The 15,961-nt window shown below is 41.4% G+C and overlaps 3 protein-coding genes across 6 annotated transcripts in view; all 3 read left to right on the forward strand.

The window, feature by feature from the left end:
• LOC139539788 (sphingomyelin phosphodiesterase 3-like) overlaps positions 1 to 3,633 on the forward strand; it is a 47,215-nt gene extending 43,582 nt beyond the window's left edge. The window contains exon 8 of the mRNA XM_071343079.1: positions 30 to 3,633. Within this exon, the coding sequence (XP_071199180.1) occupies positions 30 to 131 (102 nt within the window). The 3' untranslated portion in view covers positions 132 to 3,633. The remainder of the gene's footprint in view (positions 1 to 29) is intronic.
• A 5,875-nt stretch (positions 3,634 to 9,508) lies between these two features.
• Positions 9,509 to 11,058, forward strand: LOC139539789 (C-C motif chemokine 4-like). Its single transcript, XM_071343080.1, has 3 exons — positions 9,509 to 9,675; positions 9,764 to 9,884; positions 10,457 to 11,058. The coding sequence occupies exons 1-3, from the start codon at positions 9,606 to 9,608 to the stop codon at positions 10,569 to 10,571; spliced, it is 306 nt and encodes a 101-aa protein (XP_071199181.1). The 5' UTR covers positions 9,509 to 9,605; the 3' UTR covers positions 10,572 to 11,058.
• Positions 11,059 to 13,318: 2,260 nt separating this feature from the next.
• Positions 13,319 to 15,961, forward strand: part of LOC139539790 (septin-7-like) — a 34,573-nt gene continuing 31,930 nt past the window's right edge. For 2 of the 4 annotated variants that reach the window (XM_071343084.1, XM_071343085.1), the window contains exon 1: positions 13,321 to 13,673. Coding sequence is in view for 2 of the 4 variants with exons in the window: in XM_071343082.1 (XP_071199183.1) it covers positions 13,635 to 13,673 (39 nt within the window). In the remaining 2 variants the exon portion in view is untranslated. Of the gene's footprint in view, positions 13,674 to 15,961 lie in introns of all 4 variants that reach the window. The other 2 variants (XM_071343082.1, XM_071343083.1) reach the window with 2 other exon arrangements.

Here is a 15,961-nt window from a genome sequence, read left to right on the forward strand (position 1 = left end):
ATGAACCTTCTCTCTGTCGCCACCTGCAGGACATTGAAGAGTTCAGCTTCATCACCCAGCTAGCCGGCCTCACTGACCACCTGTCTGTGGCCATGCGTCTGGCTGTGTCCACTGGAGAGGAGGAACCTTAGAATGGGGAGGGAAGAGAGAGAGAGAGAATGAAAGGGACTCAGGCCTGAGAAATACAGAGCTTAACAAAGAAAATAAAGATGGATGTAAAGAGGAAGAAAGAGAAGAGCAGATACAGAGGAATCATGTGATCCAGATGGAACCTGATGGAGAGAGAAAGGAGTGGTTGTTGTGTGTGTCAGAGGTCTGGACTGGGCCTAATGTGGACCTGAGAGACTGAGCCAAAGACTTAAACACACAGACAGTTTCAGTTTGACTCACGCACCTACAGGCCACCGTACTGTATCACCTCTGGTCCTCATGGACTATCAGCTCCCTGATGATGGAGTCCCAATGATTGATTTACTATAAATCATTTCCTGTATTTAGGGACTATTTTGTTTTTAGGCCTCATTTATGTCTGACCTTTTTATGTTTTTACCTTTTGGGCTCGGAAGTGTCAAATCTTTGTTCTTTATTTCTATGATAAAAAATGGCAACATGAGACTTCTCTTGACTCATGCAATCTAGAGTGTAGCCTGGCTTTCTATGGCCCTCTGTGTTTCTCTGTTGGTGTTTGTTCCTGTCAATTGAAGGAACCTCAGCAAAAATTACTTTTTTTCTAACTCTTTCTAAAGGTTTCTATGGTCACTGCACCATCTTTGTAGGGAGTTTAAACACCTGCATTTAATACTTTACATTTATAATGGAGGAGTTGTATGAAAACCAACATCTTTGACTGAAAAGGGATGTTTTTGGGGCCACCACTTACAGGCATCTCATGTTTCAGTGGCGGTTGGTTGGTAGGTTGTTTGGCAGAGCTGAGAAGTGAGGAACACCTGATATGATTAGATAAGAGGAACATAGTTAGGAAGGCCTGGGTGGGGAAGTGGGGGGGTTTCTGCATGGAGAGGGGAATGAGGATTTCAGACTTCAATCCCTCGATAAGAGACTGTTTAGGTTGGAAGCCTGGTCTCCAGGGCGATAAGCATGTTCCCTTCACGATACAACCTCAAATACTGCCAATGCAATGTTTCTGCATGAAATTCCACCCTGCCAATACCCACAAACACACACATTACAGACAGACACAGATGGCACTCCTGCCTGCCTCGTTTGTGATCACACCTTTTTACTCTCTCACCTGTTCTAGCAGTATAGTATTGACTCTGTTGCTATTGCTGGCTGTACAAGACGATAAGGGATGTGCCTATGTGTGCAGGGCTGGCTTTGGGATATGTGACGACCCCATGTCCCCCTTTAGCATGGTGCAGTATTTATAAAGCTTATTCCTGGTTGTGGCCACAGCAGAGGCGAATGTTTACACACCTGATTATTCGTTTCTGGTCAGTGAGTAAGCCTGGTCAGTCAGAATATCTCTGTACTTTACTAGCTATGTAAGTATAGTACCATTCAAAAGTTTGGACATACCCACCCATTCAATGGTTTTTCTTTATTTTTACTATTTTCTACATTGTAGAATAATAGTGAAGACTTCAAAACTATTAAATAACACATGAAATCATGTAGTAACCAAAAAAGTGTTAAACAAATCCGAATATATTTTCTATTTTAGATTCTTCAAAGTAGCCATCTTTTCCCTTGATGACAGCCTTGCACAATCTTGGCATTCTCTCAACCAGCTTCATGAGGCAGTCACCTGGAATGCATTTCAACTTACATATGTGCATTGTTAAAAGTTAATTTGTGGAATTTCTTTCCTTCTTAATGCATTTGAGCCAATCAGTTGTGTTGTGACAAGGTAGGGGTGGTATACAGAAGACATCCCTGTTTGGTTGAAGACCAAGTCCATATTATGGCAAGAACAGCTCAAATAAGCAAAGAGAAACGACAGTCCATCATTACTTTAAGACACGAAGGTCTGTCAATCTGGAACATTTCAGTTGTGAAAACCATCAAGTTCTATGATGAAACTGGCTCTCATGAGGACCGCCACAGGAAAGGAAGACCCAGAGTTACCTTTGCTGCAGAGGATAAGTTTATTAGAGTTAACTCCACCTCAGATTGCAGCCCAAATAAATGCTTCACAGAGTTCAAGTAACAGACACATCTCAACATCAACTGTTCAGATGAGCCTGCATGAATCAGGCCTTCATGGTCGAATTGCTGCAAAGAAATCACTACTAAAGGACACCAATAAGAAGAAGAGACTTGCTTGGGCCAAGAAACACGAGCAATGGACATTAGACCGGTGGAAATTTGTCCATTGGTCTGGAGTCCAAATTTGAGATTTTTGGTTCCAACCGCCGTGTCTTTGTGAGACGCAGAGTAGGTGAACGGAAGATCTCTGCATGTGTGGTTCCCACCGTGAAGCATGGAGAAGGAGGTGTGATGGTGTGGGGGTGCTTTGCTGGTGACACTGTCAGTGATTTGTTTAGAAATCAAGGCACACTTAACCAGCATGGCTACCACAGCATTCTGCAGCAATACGCCATCCTGTCTGGTTTGTACTTAGTGGGACTATCATTTGTTTTCCAACAGGACAAAGACCCAACACACCTCCAGGCTGTGTAAGAGCTATTTGACCAAGAAAGAGAGTGATGGGTGCTGCATCAGATGATCGGGCCTCCACAATCACCCGACCTCAACCCAATTGAGATGGTTTGGTATGAGTTGGACCGCAGAGTGAAGGAAAACCAGCCAACAAGTGCTCAGCATATGTGGAAACTCCTTCAAGACTGTTGGAAAAGCATTCCAGATGAAGCTGGTTGAGAGAATGCCAAGTGTGTGCAAAGCTGTCATCAAGGCAAAGGGTGGCTACTTTGAAGAATCTCAAAAATTAAATATATTTTTTATTTGTTTAACACTTTTTTGGTTACTGCATTATTCCATATGTGTTATTTCATAGGTTTGATGTCTTCACTATTATTCTACAATGTAGAAAATAGTAAAAAATAAAGAAAAACCCTTGAATGAGTAGGTGTGTCCAAACTTTTGGCTGGTACTATGTGTACTGTATGTATGCCCACCTGGAGTTTCTACTCATCTACTAACGTTATCACCTGGTTGCTTTTATACTCTCTAAAGCCTCTTTATTATTATCAATATTATTATTATTATTATTTGTAGGGTTTATATTTTTTATCGATCTGCTTGTTTCTTATTTAGAATGCTGCAGTTCCCTGGTTTAGTGCACAAACTCATAGAGATAAAATCCCTGTTGTGCTTGTCTGACTCTCCAGTGCCTCAGCCTCTCTGGGGTTGGGCCTGTGTGAGTCAGGGATTGGGGGTCAAAGGGCAGGCAGGGAGAACTGCTGTAGCTGCATGCAGTGTGTAATGGCTTCTAGTCTCTCCACAGAAAAGGCATCATCTTACTGTTGTTTTGATTTTGTTTTCTATAATAACTGTTACTGATGGGTTTTATTTCATTTTACTGGGAATTCTGCTTTGGTGTAGCCTTTGTGTTCTGAGTGATGTGGCGGGGAATTGTCTTTCTCTTTTTAAGCTTCTTCGACAAACAGCTTATTTTCTTCTGCTTTTAAAAAATTATTTTCCCCCTTTGAATCGCTGGCTCTTTGTGTGTTTATTTGAGTGTGGAGTATATGTCTAAAGTGCTCTCATTCACCAACGGTCATTCTCTGCCAAACCGCCAGTGGAAAACACCAGAGAAACTGTCTTTCTCGCTCTGCATCCTCTGGGACTTAGGGACTGTGTGTGTGTGTGTGTGTGTGTGTGTGTGTGTGTGTGTGTGTGTGTGTGTGTGTGTGTGTGTGTGTGTGTGTGTGTGTGTGTGTGCGTGCGTGCGTGCGTGCGTGCGTGCGTGCGTGCGTGCGTGCGTGCGTGCGTGCGTGCGTGCGTGCGTGCGTGTGTGTGTGTTAGAAAATTCATGGCAGTATCACATTGGGTAATCCAGCATACTACAGCATACCACAGCTCACATCGACCTAGACATTACATGGAACTTCCACCAATCAATCTTTCTCTCAGAGCCAGGATGGAAACAAAATGGCTGTCTGCAGATTCAAGTCATTTCTATGACAGTGGGGGTATACACTGAGTGTATAAAATATTAGGACCACCTGCTCTTTCCATGACATCGACTGACCAGGTGAATTCAGGTGAAAGCTATGTTCCCTTATTGATGTCACTTGTTAAATCCACTTCAATCGGTGTAGATGAAGGGGAGGAGACAGGTTAATGAAGGATTTTTTAGCCTTGAGACAATTGAGACATGGGTTGTGTATATGTGCCATTCAGAGGGTGAATGGGAAAGACAAAAGATTTAAGTGCCTTTGAATGGGGTATGGTAGTAGGTGCCAGGCGCACCAGTTTGAGAACTGCACCACTGCTGGGTTTTTCATGCTCAACAGTTTCCCGTGTGTATCAAGAATGGTCCATTACCCAAAGGACATCCAGCCAACTTGACACAGCTGTGGGAAGCATTGGAGTCAACATGGGCCAGCATCCCTGTGGAACGCTTTTGACACCTTGTGAAGACCATGCCCTGACAAATTGAGGCTGTTCTGAGGGGAAAATGGGTGCACTCAATACTAGGAAGATGTTCCTAATGTTTCTTACAGTCAGAGTATATTCAATGATATTTAATGAGCTTCACTGTCTTTGAAAGCTTGGCGTTACAAAGGGTAATTATGGTTAGCTCTACAGTATATAGGACTATGTAGGACTATCATGAACTTTACTCAGTACCAGGATATTCACCTGGGCGGCAGGTAGCCTAGCGGTTAGTAACGGAAAGGTTGCTAGTTCAAATCCCCAAGCTGACAAGGTGAAGAATCTGTCGATGTGTCCTTCGGTGAGGCAGTTAACCCTAATTGCTGACCCTGGCAGTGACCCACTCTCCGAGGGTGTCTCGGGGGGGATTTGGGATATACAGGTATACAGTACCAGTGAAAAGTTTGGACAAACCTACTCATTCAAGGGTTTTTCTTTATTTTTACTATTTTCTACAATGTAGAATAATAGTGAAGACATCAACACTATGAAATAACACATATGGAATCATGTAGTAACCAAAAAAGTGTTAAACAAATCTAAATATATTTTACATTTCAGTTTCTTCAAAGTAGCCACCCTTTGCCTTGATGACAGCTTTGCACACTCTTGGAATTCTCTCAACCAGCTTCACCTGGAATGCTTTTCCAACAGTCTTGAAGGAGTTCCCACATACTCTGAGCACTTGTTGGCTGGTTTTCCTTCACTCTCCGGTCCAACTCATCTCAAACCATCTCAATTGGGTTGAGGTCGGGTGATTGTGGAGGCCCGGTCATCTGATGCAGCACTCCATCACTCTCCTTCTTGGTCAAATAGCTCTTACACAGCCTGTATGTGTGTTGGGTCATTGTCCTGTTGAAAAACAAATGATAGTCCCACAAAGCGCAAACCAGATGGGATGGCGTATCGCTGCAGAATGCTGTAGTAGCCAAGCTGGTTAAGTGTGCCTTGATTTCTAAATAAATAACATAGTGTGCAGTGTCACCAGCAAAGCACCCCCACGCCATCACACCTCCTCCTCCATGCTTCACGGTCTGAACCACACAAGCGGAGATCTTCCGTCCACCTACTCTGCGTCTCACAAAGTCACGGCGGTTGGAACCAAAAATGTCAAATTTGGACTCATCAGACCAAAGGACAGATTTCCACTGGTCTAATGTTCATTGCTCGTGTTTCTTGGCCCAAGCAAGTCTCTTCTTCTTATTGGTGTCCTTAGAAGTGGTTTCTTTGAAGCAATTCGAGCATGAAGCATTCATGCAGTCTCCTCTGAACAGTTGATGTTGAGATGTGTCTGTTACTTGAACTATGTGAAGCATTTATTTGGGTAGCAATTTCTAAGGCCACTGTAACTCTAATGAACTTATCCTCTGCATCAGAGGTAACTCTTGGTCTTTCTTTCCTGTGGAGGTCCTCATGAGAGCTAGTTTCATCAAAGTGCTTGATGGTTTTTGCAACTGCACTTGAAGAAACGTTCAAAGTTCTTGACATTTTCCGCATTGACTGACCTTCATGTCTTAAAGTAAGGATGGACTGTCATTTCTCTTTTCTTATTTGAGCTGTTCTTGCCATAATATGGACTTGGTATTTTACCAAATAGGGCTATCTTCTGTATACCACCTCTACCTTGTCACAAAACAACTGATTGGCTCAAGCGCAGTAAGAAGGAAAGAAATTCCACAAATTAACTTTTACAAGGCACACCTGCTAACTGAAATGGATTCCAGGTGACCTCCTCATGAAGTTGGTTGAGAGAATGCCAAGAGTGTGCAAAGCTGTCATCAAGGCAAACGGTGGCTACTTTGAAAAATCTCAAATATATTATACATTAACATCTTTTGATTACTACATGATTCCATATGTGTTATTTCATAGTTTTGATGTCTTCACTATTATTCTACAATGTATAAAATAGTAAAAATAAAGAAAAAGCCTTGAATGAGTAGGTGTGTCCAAACTTTTGAATGTTACTGTATATTTGATGATATTTAATTAGCTTCACTTTCTGTGAAAGCTTGGCGTTACATAAGGTAATTGTGGTTAGTTACACAGTATATAGCACTTAGAAAGGAACGAAACCACTTGTGTACCAAAGAAAGAAAAGTGACAAGGAAGTTAAATCTTGTGGGTATTTTCCTCGTATGACATATACTTCTGCTTTTTAATATCAGGGGAGAGGAAAGTTCAATGTTACACTTGAACACTTTGTGAAGAACCACAAATAACTCTTCAGTGGTAGAACACTCCATTGTATGAGCTTTTTTGAAAACTCCAACGATGGGACTCCCTATAAACATAAAGCAAAATAATATATACATAAAGACACAAGACCAAATGTGAGATAAACATTTTGGCATCTTTTCATTTTGGCATCTTTTACCAATCAAGGGTCAACATCCCCAAATAACATTCCTCCAAACTAGTCAATTACACATGCCTTGTAATTTGTATCTAATTTCGAGGTCTAGATTGTTTATTTGAGCTTGATGATATGCCTGGTATGCTGATGAGTTAAGCAAATTGCTTGTCCAGTCAACCATAAACAACAACTCTCATTTATAATGGCAATATTCAATCATGATTACAGTGAATTTGTGCCAACGGCCATGAATCATTCTATACTAAAGACGTTGACATGCATGACTAGAAACACAGTTTAAAAAAAACAGTAATAGTATGACTTTTAATAAAGAGGGGAAATCACCTGCTTGGGTAAAAATGTACATACCAGAATATACTGTATGTCACAGAGCTACATGTATACAGTGCATTTGCAAAGTATTCAGGCCCCTTGACTTTTTCCTTCTTTTTTTACGCTACAGCCTTATACTAAAATTGATCCATATACACACACAATACCCCATTATGACGAAGCAAAAACAGGTTTTAAGACATTTTTGCTAATTTATTAAGAACAAAAAGCAGTAATATCTTATTTACATAAGTATTCAGACCCTTTGCTATGAGACTCAAAATGATGCTCAGGTGCATCCTGTTTCCATTGATCATCCTTGAGATGTTTCTACAACTTGATTGGAGTCCACCTGTGGTAAATTCAATTGATTGGACATGATTTGGAAAGGCACACACATGTCTATATAAGGTCCAACAGTTGACAGTGCATGCCAGAGCAAAAACCAAGCCACGAGGTCGAAAGAATTGTCCCCAGAGCTCAGAGACAGGATTGTGTCGAGGCACAGATCTGGGGAAGGATACCAAATAAATTCTGCAGCATTGAAGGTCCCCAAGAACACAGTGGCCTCCATCATTCTTAAATAGAAGAAGTTTGGAACCACCAAAGACTCTTCCTAGAGCTGGCCACCAAGCCAAACTGAGCAATCGGTGGAGAAGGGCCTTGGTCAGGGAGGTGACCAGGAAACCGATGGTCACTCTGACAGAGCTCAGTAAAAGGCACATGATAGCCCGCTTCGAGTTTGCCAAAAGGCACCTAAAGGACTCTCAAATTACAGAGAGGTCCTTGATGAAAACCTGCTCCAGAGCACTCACTACCTCAGACTGGGGCGAAGGTTCACCTTCCAACAGGACAACGACCCTAAGCACACAGCCAAGACAACGCAGGAGTGGCTTTGGGACAAGTCTCTGAATGTCCTTGAGCGGCCCAACCAGAGCCCGGACATGAACCCGATCGAGCATCTCTGGAGAGACCTGAAAATTGCTGTACAGCGACGCTCCCCATCCAACCTAACAGAGCTTGAGAGGATCTGCAGAGAACAATGGGAGAAACTCCCCAAATACAGGTGTGCCAAGCTTGTAGCGTCATACCCAAGAAGTCTCGAGGCTGTAATCGCTCCCAAATGTGCTTCAACAAAGTACTGAGTAAAGGGTCTGAATACTTATACGTAAATGTGATATTTACATTTATTTATTTTTATAAATTTGCAAAAAATTCTAAAAAACAGTTTTTGCTTTGTCATTATGGGATGTTGTGTTTAGATTGAGGGGGAAAAAACAATTAAATCAATTTTAGAATAAGGCTGTAACGTAACATAATGTGGAAAAAGTCAAAGGGTCTGAATACTTTCTTAATGCACTGTATGTACAGTTGCGCCCAAAATTATTGACCCCCTTGATAAAGATTAACAAAAATTACTGTATAAAATAAATAACAAAATACTGAGCTATTGTATGTCACACAGCTATATGTACAGTATATTATAGACTACGTCCAGTATATCAATCTCATGTACTAAATCACTAAGTACAAACTCTCCTTCTCTAAGTTTCAATAAGTCTAAGAATATTTTTGTTGATGAACTGTCACGCCCTGACCATAGAGAGCCATTGTTTCTCTATGGTATAGTAGGTCAGGGCATGAATAGGGGGTGATCTAGTATTTCTGTCTATGTTGTGTTCTAGTTTTTTTTTTCTATGTTGGTATGTTTCTATGTTCGTATGATTCCCAATTAGAGGCAGCTGGTAATCGTTGTCATATTTAAGCAGTTATTTTTCCCACCTGTGTTTTGTGGGATATTATTTTGTGTTTTGTGCATGTGCACCACTTAGTCACGTTTCGTTGTTTCATTAATGTTTTGTTTTGCTTAGCTTAAGTTTCACTTAGAAATAAAGATGTGGAACTCAACCTCCGCTGCGCCTTGATCCGTCTCTATACACGGTCATGACATGAATAGAACCTAAAAATCCCACATGGGCTTTTCTTCATTATGAATTCACAATCATATGTATACTTCTGATGTAAAACCCAATGCTGAAAAAGAGAAGTGAAATACAGCCACGTCATAGAAAACTCCTGACACTGTCTGATGCATGGGACGACACACACACAAATACACACGACTTAAATGTTTAACAATTAGATGGGGAAACCTGACCGAGACAATCGTTAGGGGGAGACCCTTGTCAGGGTCTCCCCCTAACTCCACCTTTATAGTATAAAGACTGGTCCTCTGTACACCACAACAACGCAGAGAATAAAGCTTGACACCTGAAGTCACAACACTTTACTTCTCATTCACTCTCCACCCTACCTGGACCAACTCTAAGCCAGCATGTTCACCCCTCGTCTTGCTATGCTGTCTGCGCTTGTTCTGGTACTCAGTGCCATCACTTTTACCGAAGGTAAGCGACTGTAACTGTAATGTTTGTATTTTTGAGTGTGTGTGTGTCCCAAACTGACCTATAAGTGTGTGTTCTGTGTGTTGTCTAGGCCTGCGTATGGCAAGCGGACCGAAGAAATGTTGTTTTACCTTTGCTGATCGTCAAATACCCAGAGGTAGAGTGGTGGGTTACACCAAGACCAGCCAGCAGTGCTCCAACCCAGCCATTCTGTGAGTAACCTTACTGTTATTTAGCTGTTACTGTGTGAGAATGGATATGTGGCGATTAGTGCTTGAGAGTGATTTCTAAGTTAGTGTGATCCGAACACTCAAGGTACTGATGTCAAAGAAAAGTGTTATGTTGTAATATTACAGGTGTCAGACAGACAGAGAGCCATTGATTCAATCATGCTGTGACTGGGATAGTTATAGGACTGACAGGGAATGATTGGCATTCGTGGTCCAAATCCTCAAAGAAATCAGTGTAAGAGACCGCTCCACAAAGAGAGAGAGCGAGCTGCTTCTTTTTGTTGACTATCCCTCTGTTGTATAACTCAGAATGTGTTCCTCTTTCCTGTGATCAACTTTCACTACCTCACTTTCACGTCGTCATGCATTTCCCTTTAAAAATGAGAACAAAAGACCTCTGACATCATCATCTAAAACTAGGTTAAAAATCTAACATAGATCTAAAACAGGATGTCATAAGTCATGAGTGAGCCTTGGATGTCTTGCATGTGATTGTCCCTATGCGGTGTTGTTGCTGTTATGCTGTGCTAATAACCCTGTTTTTCTATGTCCAGGTTTAAGACTCAGGCGGGGCGAAAGGTGTGTGCCAGGTCCTCAGACAGATGGGTGAAAGACTATATCAACTTCCTGGACAGCAAGAAGTCTGGGGAGCAGACACCACTCCTGTAACCATGGTGATCGGACCATCAGCTGTGTCAACATCAAAGCAAATCCTTCAGAACCTCTTTTGTACCTCTATTTCACAAGGACATGGCCAGTGATCTGCCTCAGAGAGAGCAGTCATGGCCCTGAGCCAAAACACCACCTGGATCTGGGGAAATAGATAAGCTAGATCTCTATATAACTGTAACACTGTGAGCAGCCTGTATACCTTTCTCTTTAGCATTTGATGCCTGTGATCAAATGACAGAGAATGATTTGACAGAACGATTGTCAATATTTATTTTTTAAATTAAATTCGATACACACATCCGTAAAACACATAATTGTGTAGAATGTGTTGTGCATAGTGATGATTAGATTAAATTAGAGTGTAGTTCCATAGAATGACCTAGGTTATGTTACATTTAAGTATTCTTGATTACTGAATTGCAGGATATAGGCCTATATTCTGTTTTATTGCCTTCAATTCATTAAAATGCATGTAGACAAATCATTTGTTGGTTTCAATGCCTCGCTCTCTGTTTTAATGCTTACCTGATTAAACAAGACTGTAAAATATCTCTAAACCACACTGAGTATTCAGATGCACGCAATTGTGTAAGTGTGTCTAACTGTCTCAGCGTAAAGGACATGAAAGTTTCACTGGCCAGCTCATTCTTGAGCTGATATATTACCTGTAAATGAACTGTAGTGGTGGATTTCTAACTATTGTATCAGTCATAGGCTCATAGTGTGTGTGTGTCATTGCCTCATCCGCACGGCAAGCGGTACTAGAGCGCCAAGTCTAGGTCCAAGAAGCTTCTTAACAGCTTCTACCCCCAAGCCATAAGACCGTAGAACAGCTAATCAAATGGCTACCTGGACTATTTGCATTGACCCCCCCCCCCCCCCACCCACCTACATGTGCATATTACGTAAATTACCTCAACTAACCTGTACCTCCGCACATTGACTTGGTACCGGTACCCCCTGTATATAGCCTCATTACTGTTATTTTATTGTTGCTCATTTATGTTATTATTTTACTTTAGTTTATTTAGTAAACATTTTCTTAACTCTTATTGTTGGTTGAGGACTTGTACGTAAGCATTTCACAGTAAGGTCGACACCTGTTGTATTCAGCTTATGTGACAAATACATTTTGATTTGATTCTAATGCTCTAATGCACAGCCACAAAAGAGCACAACTAGACATACTGGTGTTCTCAAATGACCGTGTGGAATGAACTCATGGTTGTTTCTGGGTTATCCTATTGAGAATATGAATGCAGGAGGCCAGGAGACCACATGTATGCGATATTTGACCTGTGATCAATGCAAATCCAACGGCACGTTTATGAGATGATGGATTGTCTGTCCAAAACCTTCATGAAAGATTCGTAAAAGATTCAAAATAAAAGGCTCGGCTTACCACAATGCAGTTCGTAGACCAACTGAAAAAGAAGATTCCCAGTGTTTGTGATGCTCGTTGTTTGGTGCGACGTAGCCAGGGTGGCGTGAGTGTTGAAAAAGAACAGTCATTGTCTGTTCTTTTGAGTTTTGATCAAATCAAATCAAATTGTATTGGTCACATACACATGTTTAGCAGATGTTTTGTGGGTATAGGGAAATGCAATAACATTGATGTTGAGTCTTTGACTGACAAAGTGATGTTAGTATATATAAGTTATCCTGTATGAGCTTTTGTTCCGTATACATTACATTGTTACAGGTTTTCAAGCTTATGGGCATGTGGCAGCAGTGTGTAGGAGGGAGGTTCCTAGGTGTGAGATGTGTGCAGAAGGGCATGAGACAAAGGAATGTGTAGCATTGGGGAAATCAAATCAAAGTGTATTTGTCACATGCTCCAAATACAACAGGTGTAGACCTTACAGTGAAATGCTTACTTACAGGCTCTAACCAATAGTGCAAATAGTCCAGGTAGCCATTTGATTACCTGTTCAGGAGTCTTATGTCTTGGGGGTAAAAACTGTTGAGAGGCCGTTTTGTCCTAGACTTGGCACTAGTGGTATGTGGTATGTGTTAATTGTAGGGGTGCACATGGGGCTGGGGATCAGAAATGTCCCATGCTAGAGAGGCAGGTACAGGTTTCCAGGGTTAGAGTAGTGCAGAAGTTGTCATATGCTGAGGCATTGAAGAAAGTAGAGGATGATGGGTCAAGGGGGAGGGATCCTGAGAGGAGTGGTGTGAGTAGTACATCTGTACCAGTACAGAGGGATAGGCCAACAAGTGATATATGTTTCAGTAAGATTGGATTTTTAGCATTTATAGCAATGGTTATCAACTGTACTGCAGGGATGGAACGTAAGTCTCCGAAAATTGAGGTTGTGGTGGCAGCTGCAGAGAAGTATTTGGGTGTGAGACTTGACATCAGAAGAGTTACGTGGTGGTGTATTAAGTGGTGGTGTCCCATCCTTTCAGGTTGTTGGAATTGAGATAGGACTAAATAGATTTAAATAGTGGAGTAGGGTGGTGTTATTTTTTATTATAAAAAAATTATATTGTGAGTGTAGTGTTAGATGGTAGGGTATTTGTTTATTTACTTATTTATTTTTTCAAGCGAAGTATAAGGGAGTTGTACTCCAGTCTAGTAGGTGGCGGTAACGCAACATATATTGGATGCCAACCGCCGTTAAACCTCATCGAATAAGAATGCAGTTCTTAGAACCAATAGAATTCGGTAGTCCGTCGAATCTGATGTGACATCACAATTTCAGCTGTCTCTAGCCAATAGGCATATACAGTAGTTCCAAAGGAGGAGACAATCGCCTTTCGAGATTGCAACACGAACATTTCCCCACTTGTGAGAAATGTCAGCGTTATATTCTACTTGTCGTCGTAACCTATGTTGATAGTCTACCACCAACCCAATTTCATTCATTTGGGCCCCTTGAGAGGCACAAGGGTTCTGTTGCTACTAGTAGGCTACATGCAAACGTTGCGTTGCAAGAAGAGGACGGCTCTTTTTTTAAAGCAGTGTCTCTTAACGCTTTTGCGCCGTGTTTTTTAAAACATTTTTATGTCTGATCTATTCGTCTCTAGGGTGGGTGGTGTCACAGTAGTACTACAATGATCGAACGACCAGAATCTGCAGTTGCCAGCATTGCAGTAAGTGTTATTCTTATCAAATCAATTATATTTTCTCTCGTGTGAACTGGACACAAATTTTCATGAATTAATTGAAACCAATACTATGAATGCATCCCATGTTGTCTTATCCAACGTTAAAACTCCATGATCGTCCGAGGCAATAGGAGAAAGAGGAATGTAACCGAAAATGAGGATTTCTTTCATAGCTCTTGGCCTGAGTAGGTTTATTCGACTCCATTCTCCCTTATTCACTGGAAAACCAGCCTCTGGCAACGGAAGACTACGAATGAACGTTCTATTATAGGCCTTGCCTTAGGTTGGAGCATCTCGACTGCTACTCCGCTTTGTTGTACCCATGTACGTTGTGTTATTACGCGTTGTATCCTTGTATTACGCAGCATACATTGTATAGATATTTTGTCTTTATTATAAAGGTAACAATTGTAACCTGCTCTTGCCAAGTGCACCCATCGCTTTAAAACCTGCTCACGCACCGACCGATCAAATTGAATAGTGCCAATGACATCCCACGTCCAGTCGTGGAAAGGAATGGACATGCATGCATAAAAATGCGCGCTTTGGAGAGACTCGCCCTAACATTGCGAATGCACTATGGAATTTCTGAGAAAAGGCTTATGTTTCCAATAATGCTTTTGTTTCCATGCAGATATCCGAAACATCCATAGGCTATATGAATATGACAATGTTGTATTTGCGCACGTGATGAAGGTTATTGGATGTAGTAGAGTCTGATGGTTTCATTCTATAGCGCTCACCAGCTTTGTAGGCCTAAAAAATTAGTTACCTGTTTTTTTTAGCCATTCCTAATGGGGAAAGAATAGGGTTTTGGGATAAATGCTGAAAATAAGGTCTGGGGTTAACACAGGCTTAGGAGCTCTTATACGTTTTGTTCTGAGATATCAGTCAGTTAACATGACCTTTATGAAATATGAAGCCTTTATGTGGGGGGGGTTTAGTACATACATAGTACATGTTTAAAAATTCACAAAAAGTGATGTTTGCTGATGAAGGATATCTCATTAAACAAAACATATACGATCTCCTAAGCCTGTGTTTACCACAAACCTTATTTTCGGCATATATACAACAACTCCATTACATTTCCCTATAGGATTTGTCCAACGAACCATGGTGTAGTTAGCGCCTACAAAGACGCCAGTACTATTTCTCTATAGGCTGTAAGTGGGTCTTGTTCAATCAAAATTTGACTAGGCCTATGTTCAGTTCAATATGCAGAAAAACATAATTTGACAAATTTGCATTGGCAAACAACAGAGAATCAAATGCAGATGTCATCCAGAGGGGGTTAAAGAGCAACACATGGACTTGGACTGCCTCTTATTCTGAACCACAGACACAGCTTTATTCACAGGCCTCAAATCTCTATCTCTCCCTCTTCAAAAGATCACCAATAATTCTAGCTGCTACCCATCTGGTACGTGTAAGTCTGTGATGGTCATGGAATTATGGATGACAATTATTAGTCAGCCAAATGATCATAGTCACCATTTAAATAGCAAAAATATATATATATATTTTTTAATACTAACATTTTCTCCTCTCCTCTGCTCCTGACTGCATGTTTTCTCCTCTCCTCTGCTCCTGACTGCATGTTTTCTCCTCTCCTCTGCTCCTGACTGCATGTTTTCTCCTCTCCTCTGCTCCTGACTGCATGTTTTCTCCTCTCCTCTGCTCCTGACTGCATGTTTTCTCCTCTCCTCTGCTCCTGACTGCATGTTTTCTCCTCTCCTCTGCTCCTGACTGCATGTTTTCTCCTCTCCTCTGCTCCTGACTGCATGTTTTCTCCTCTCCTGACTCCGCTCCTGACTGCAGGGAAGTGGGCATTGCCTAGGCAACCAAAGACTTGTTTGCTACAGTTGAAGTCGGAAGTTTACATACATTTAGGTTGGATTCATTAAAACTCGTTTTTCAACCATTCCACAAATTTCTTGTTAAGAATATATAGTTGTGCCTTTAAACAGCTTGGGAAATTCCCCAAAATAATGTCATGGCTTTAGAAGCTTCTGATAGGCTAATTGACATCATATTGAGTCAATTGGAGGTGTACCTGTGGATGTATTTCAAGGCCTACATTCAAACTCAGTGCCTCTTTGCTTGACATCATGGGAAAATCAAAAGAAATCAGCCAAGACCTCAGAAAAAAATTGTAGACCTCCACAAGTCCGGTTCAGCCTTCGGAGCAATTTCCAAACGCCTGAAGGTACCACGTTCATCTGTACAAACAATAGTAAACACCATGGGACCATGCAGCCGTCATACCGCTC

The sequence above is a fragment of the Salvelinus alpinus genome, chromosome 15 (assembly GCF_045679555.1).
Source record: "Salvelinus alpinus chromosome 15, SLU_Salpinus.1, whole genome shotgun sequence".
NCBI classification, from domain to species: Eukaryota; Metazoa; Chordata; class Actinopteri; order Salmoniformes; family Salmonidae; genus Salvelinus; species Salvelinus alpinus.

Bases quoted from the DNA above. Each gene is read 5' to 3' on its own strand.
- LOC139539789 (XM_071343080.1), top strand. From the start codon at position 9,606: ATGTTCACCCCTCGTCTTGCTATGCTGTCTGCGCTTGTTCTGGTACTC. The intron at 9,676-9,763 runs GTAAGCGACTGT...TGTGTTGTCTAG, and splicing joins TGCCATCACTTTTACCGAAG to GCCTGCGTATGGCAAGCGGA. The intron at 9,885-10,456 runs GTGAGTAACCTT...TTCTATGTCCAG, and splicing joins TGCTCCAACCCAGCCATTCT to GTTTAAGACTCAGGCGGGGC.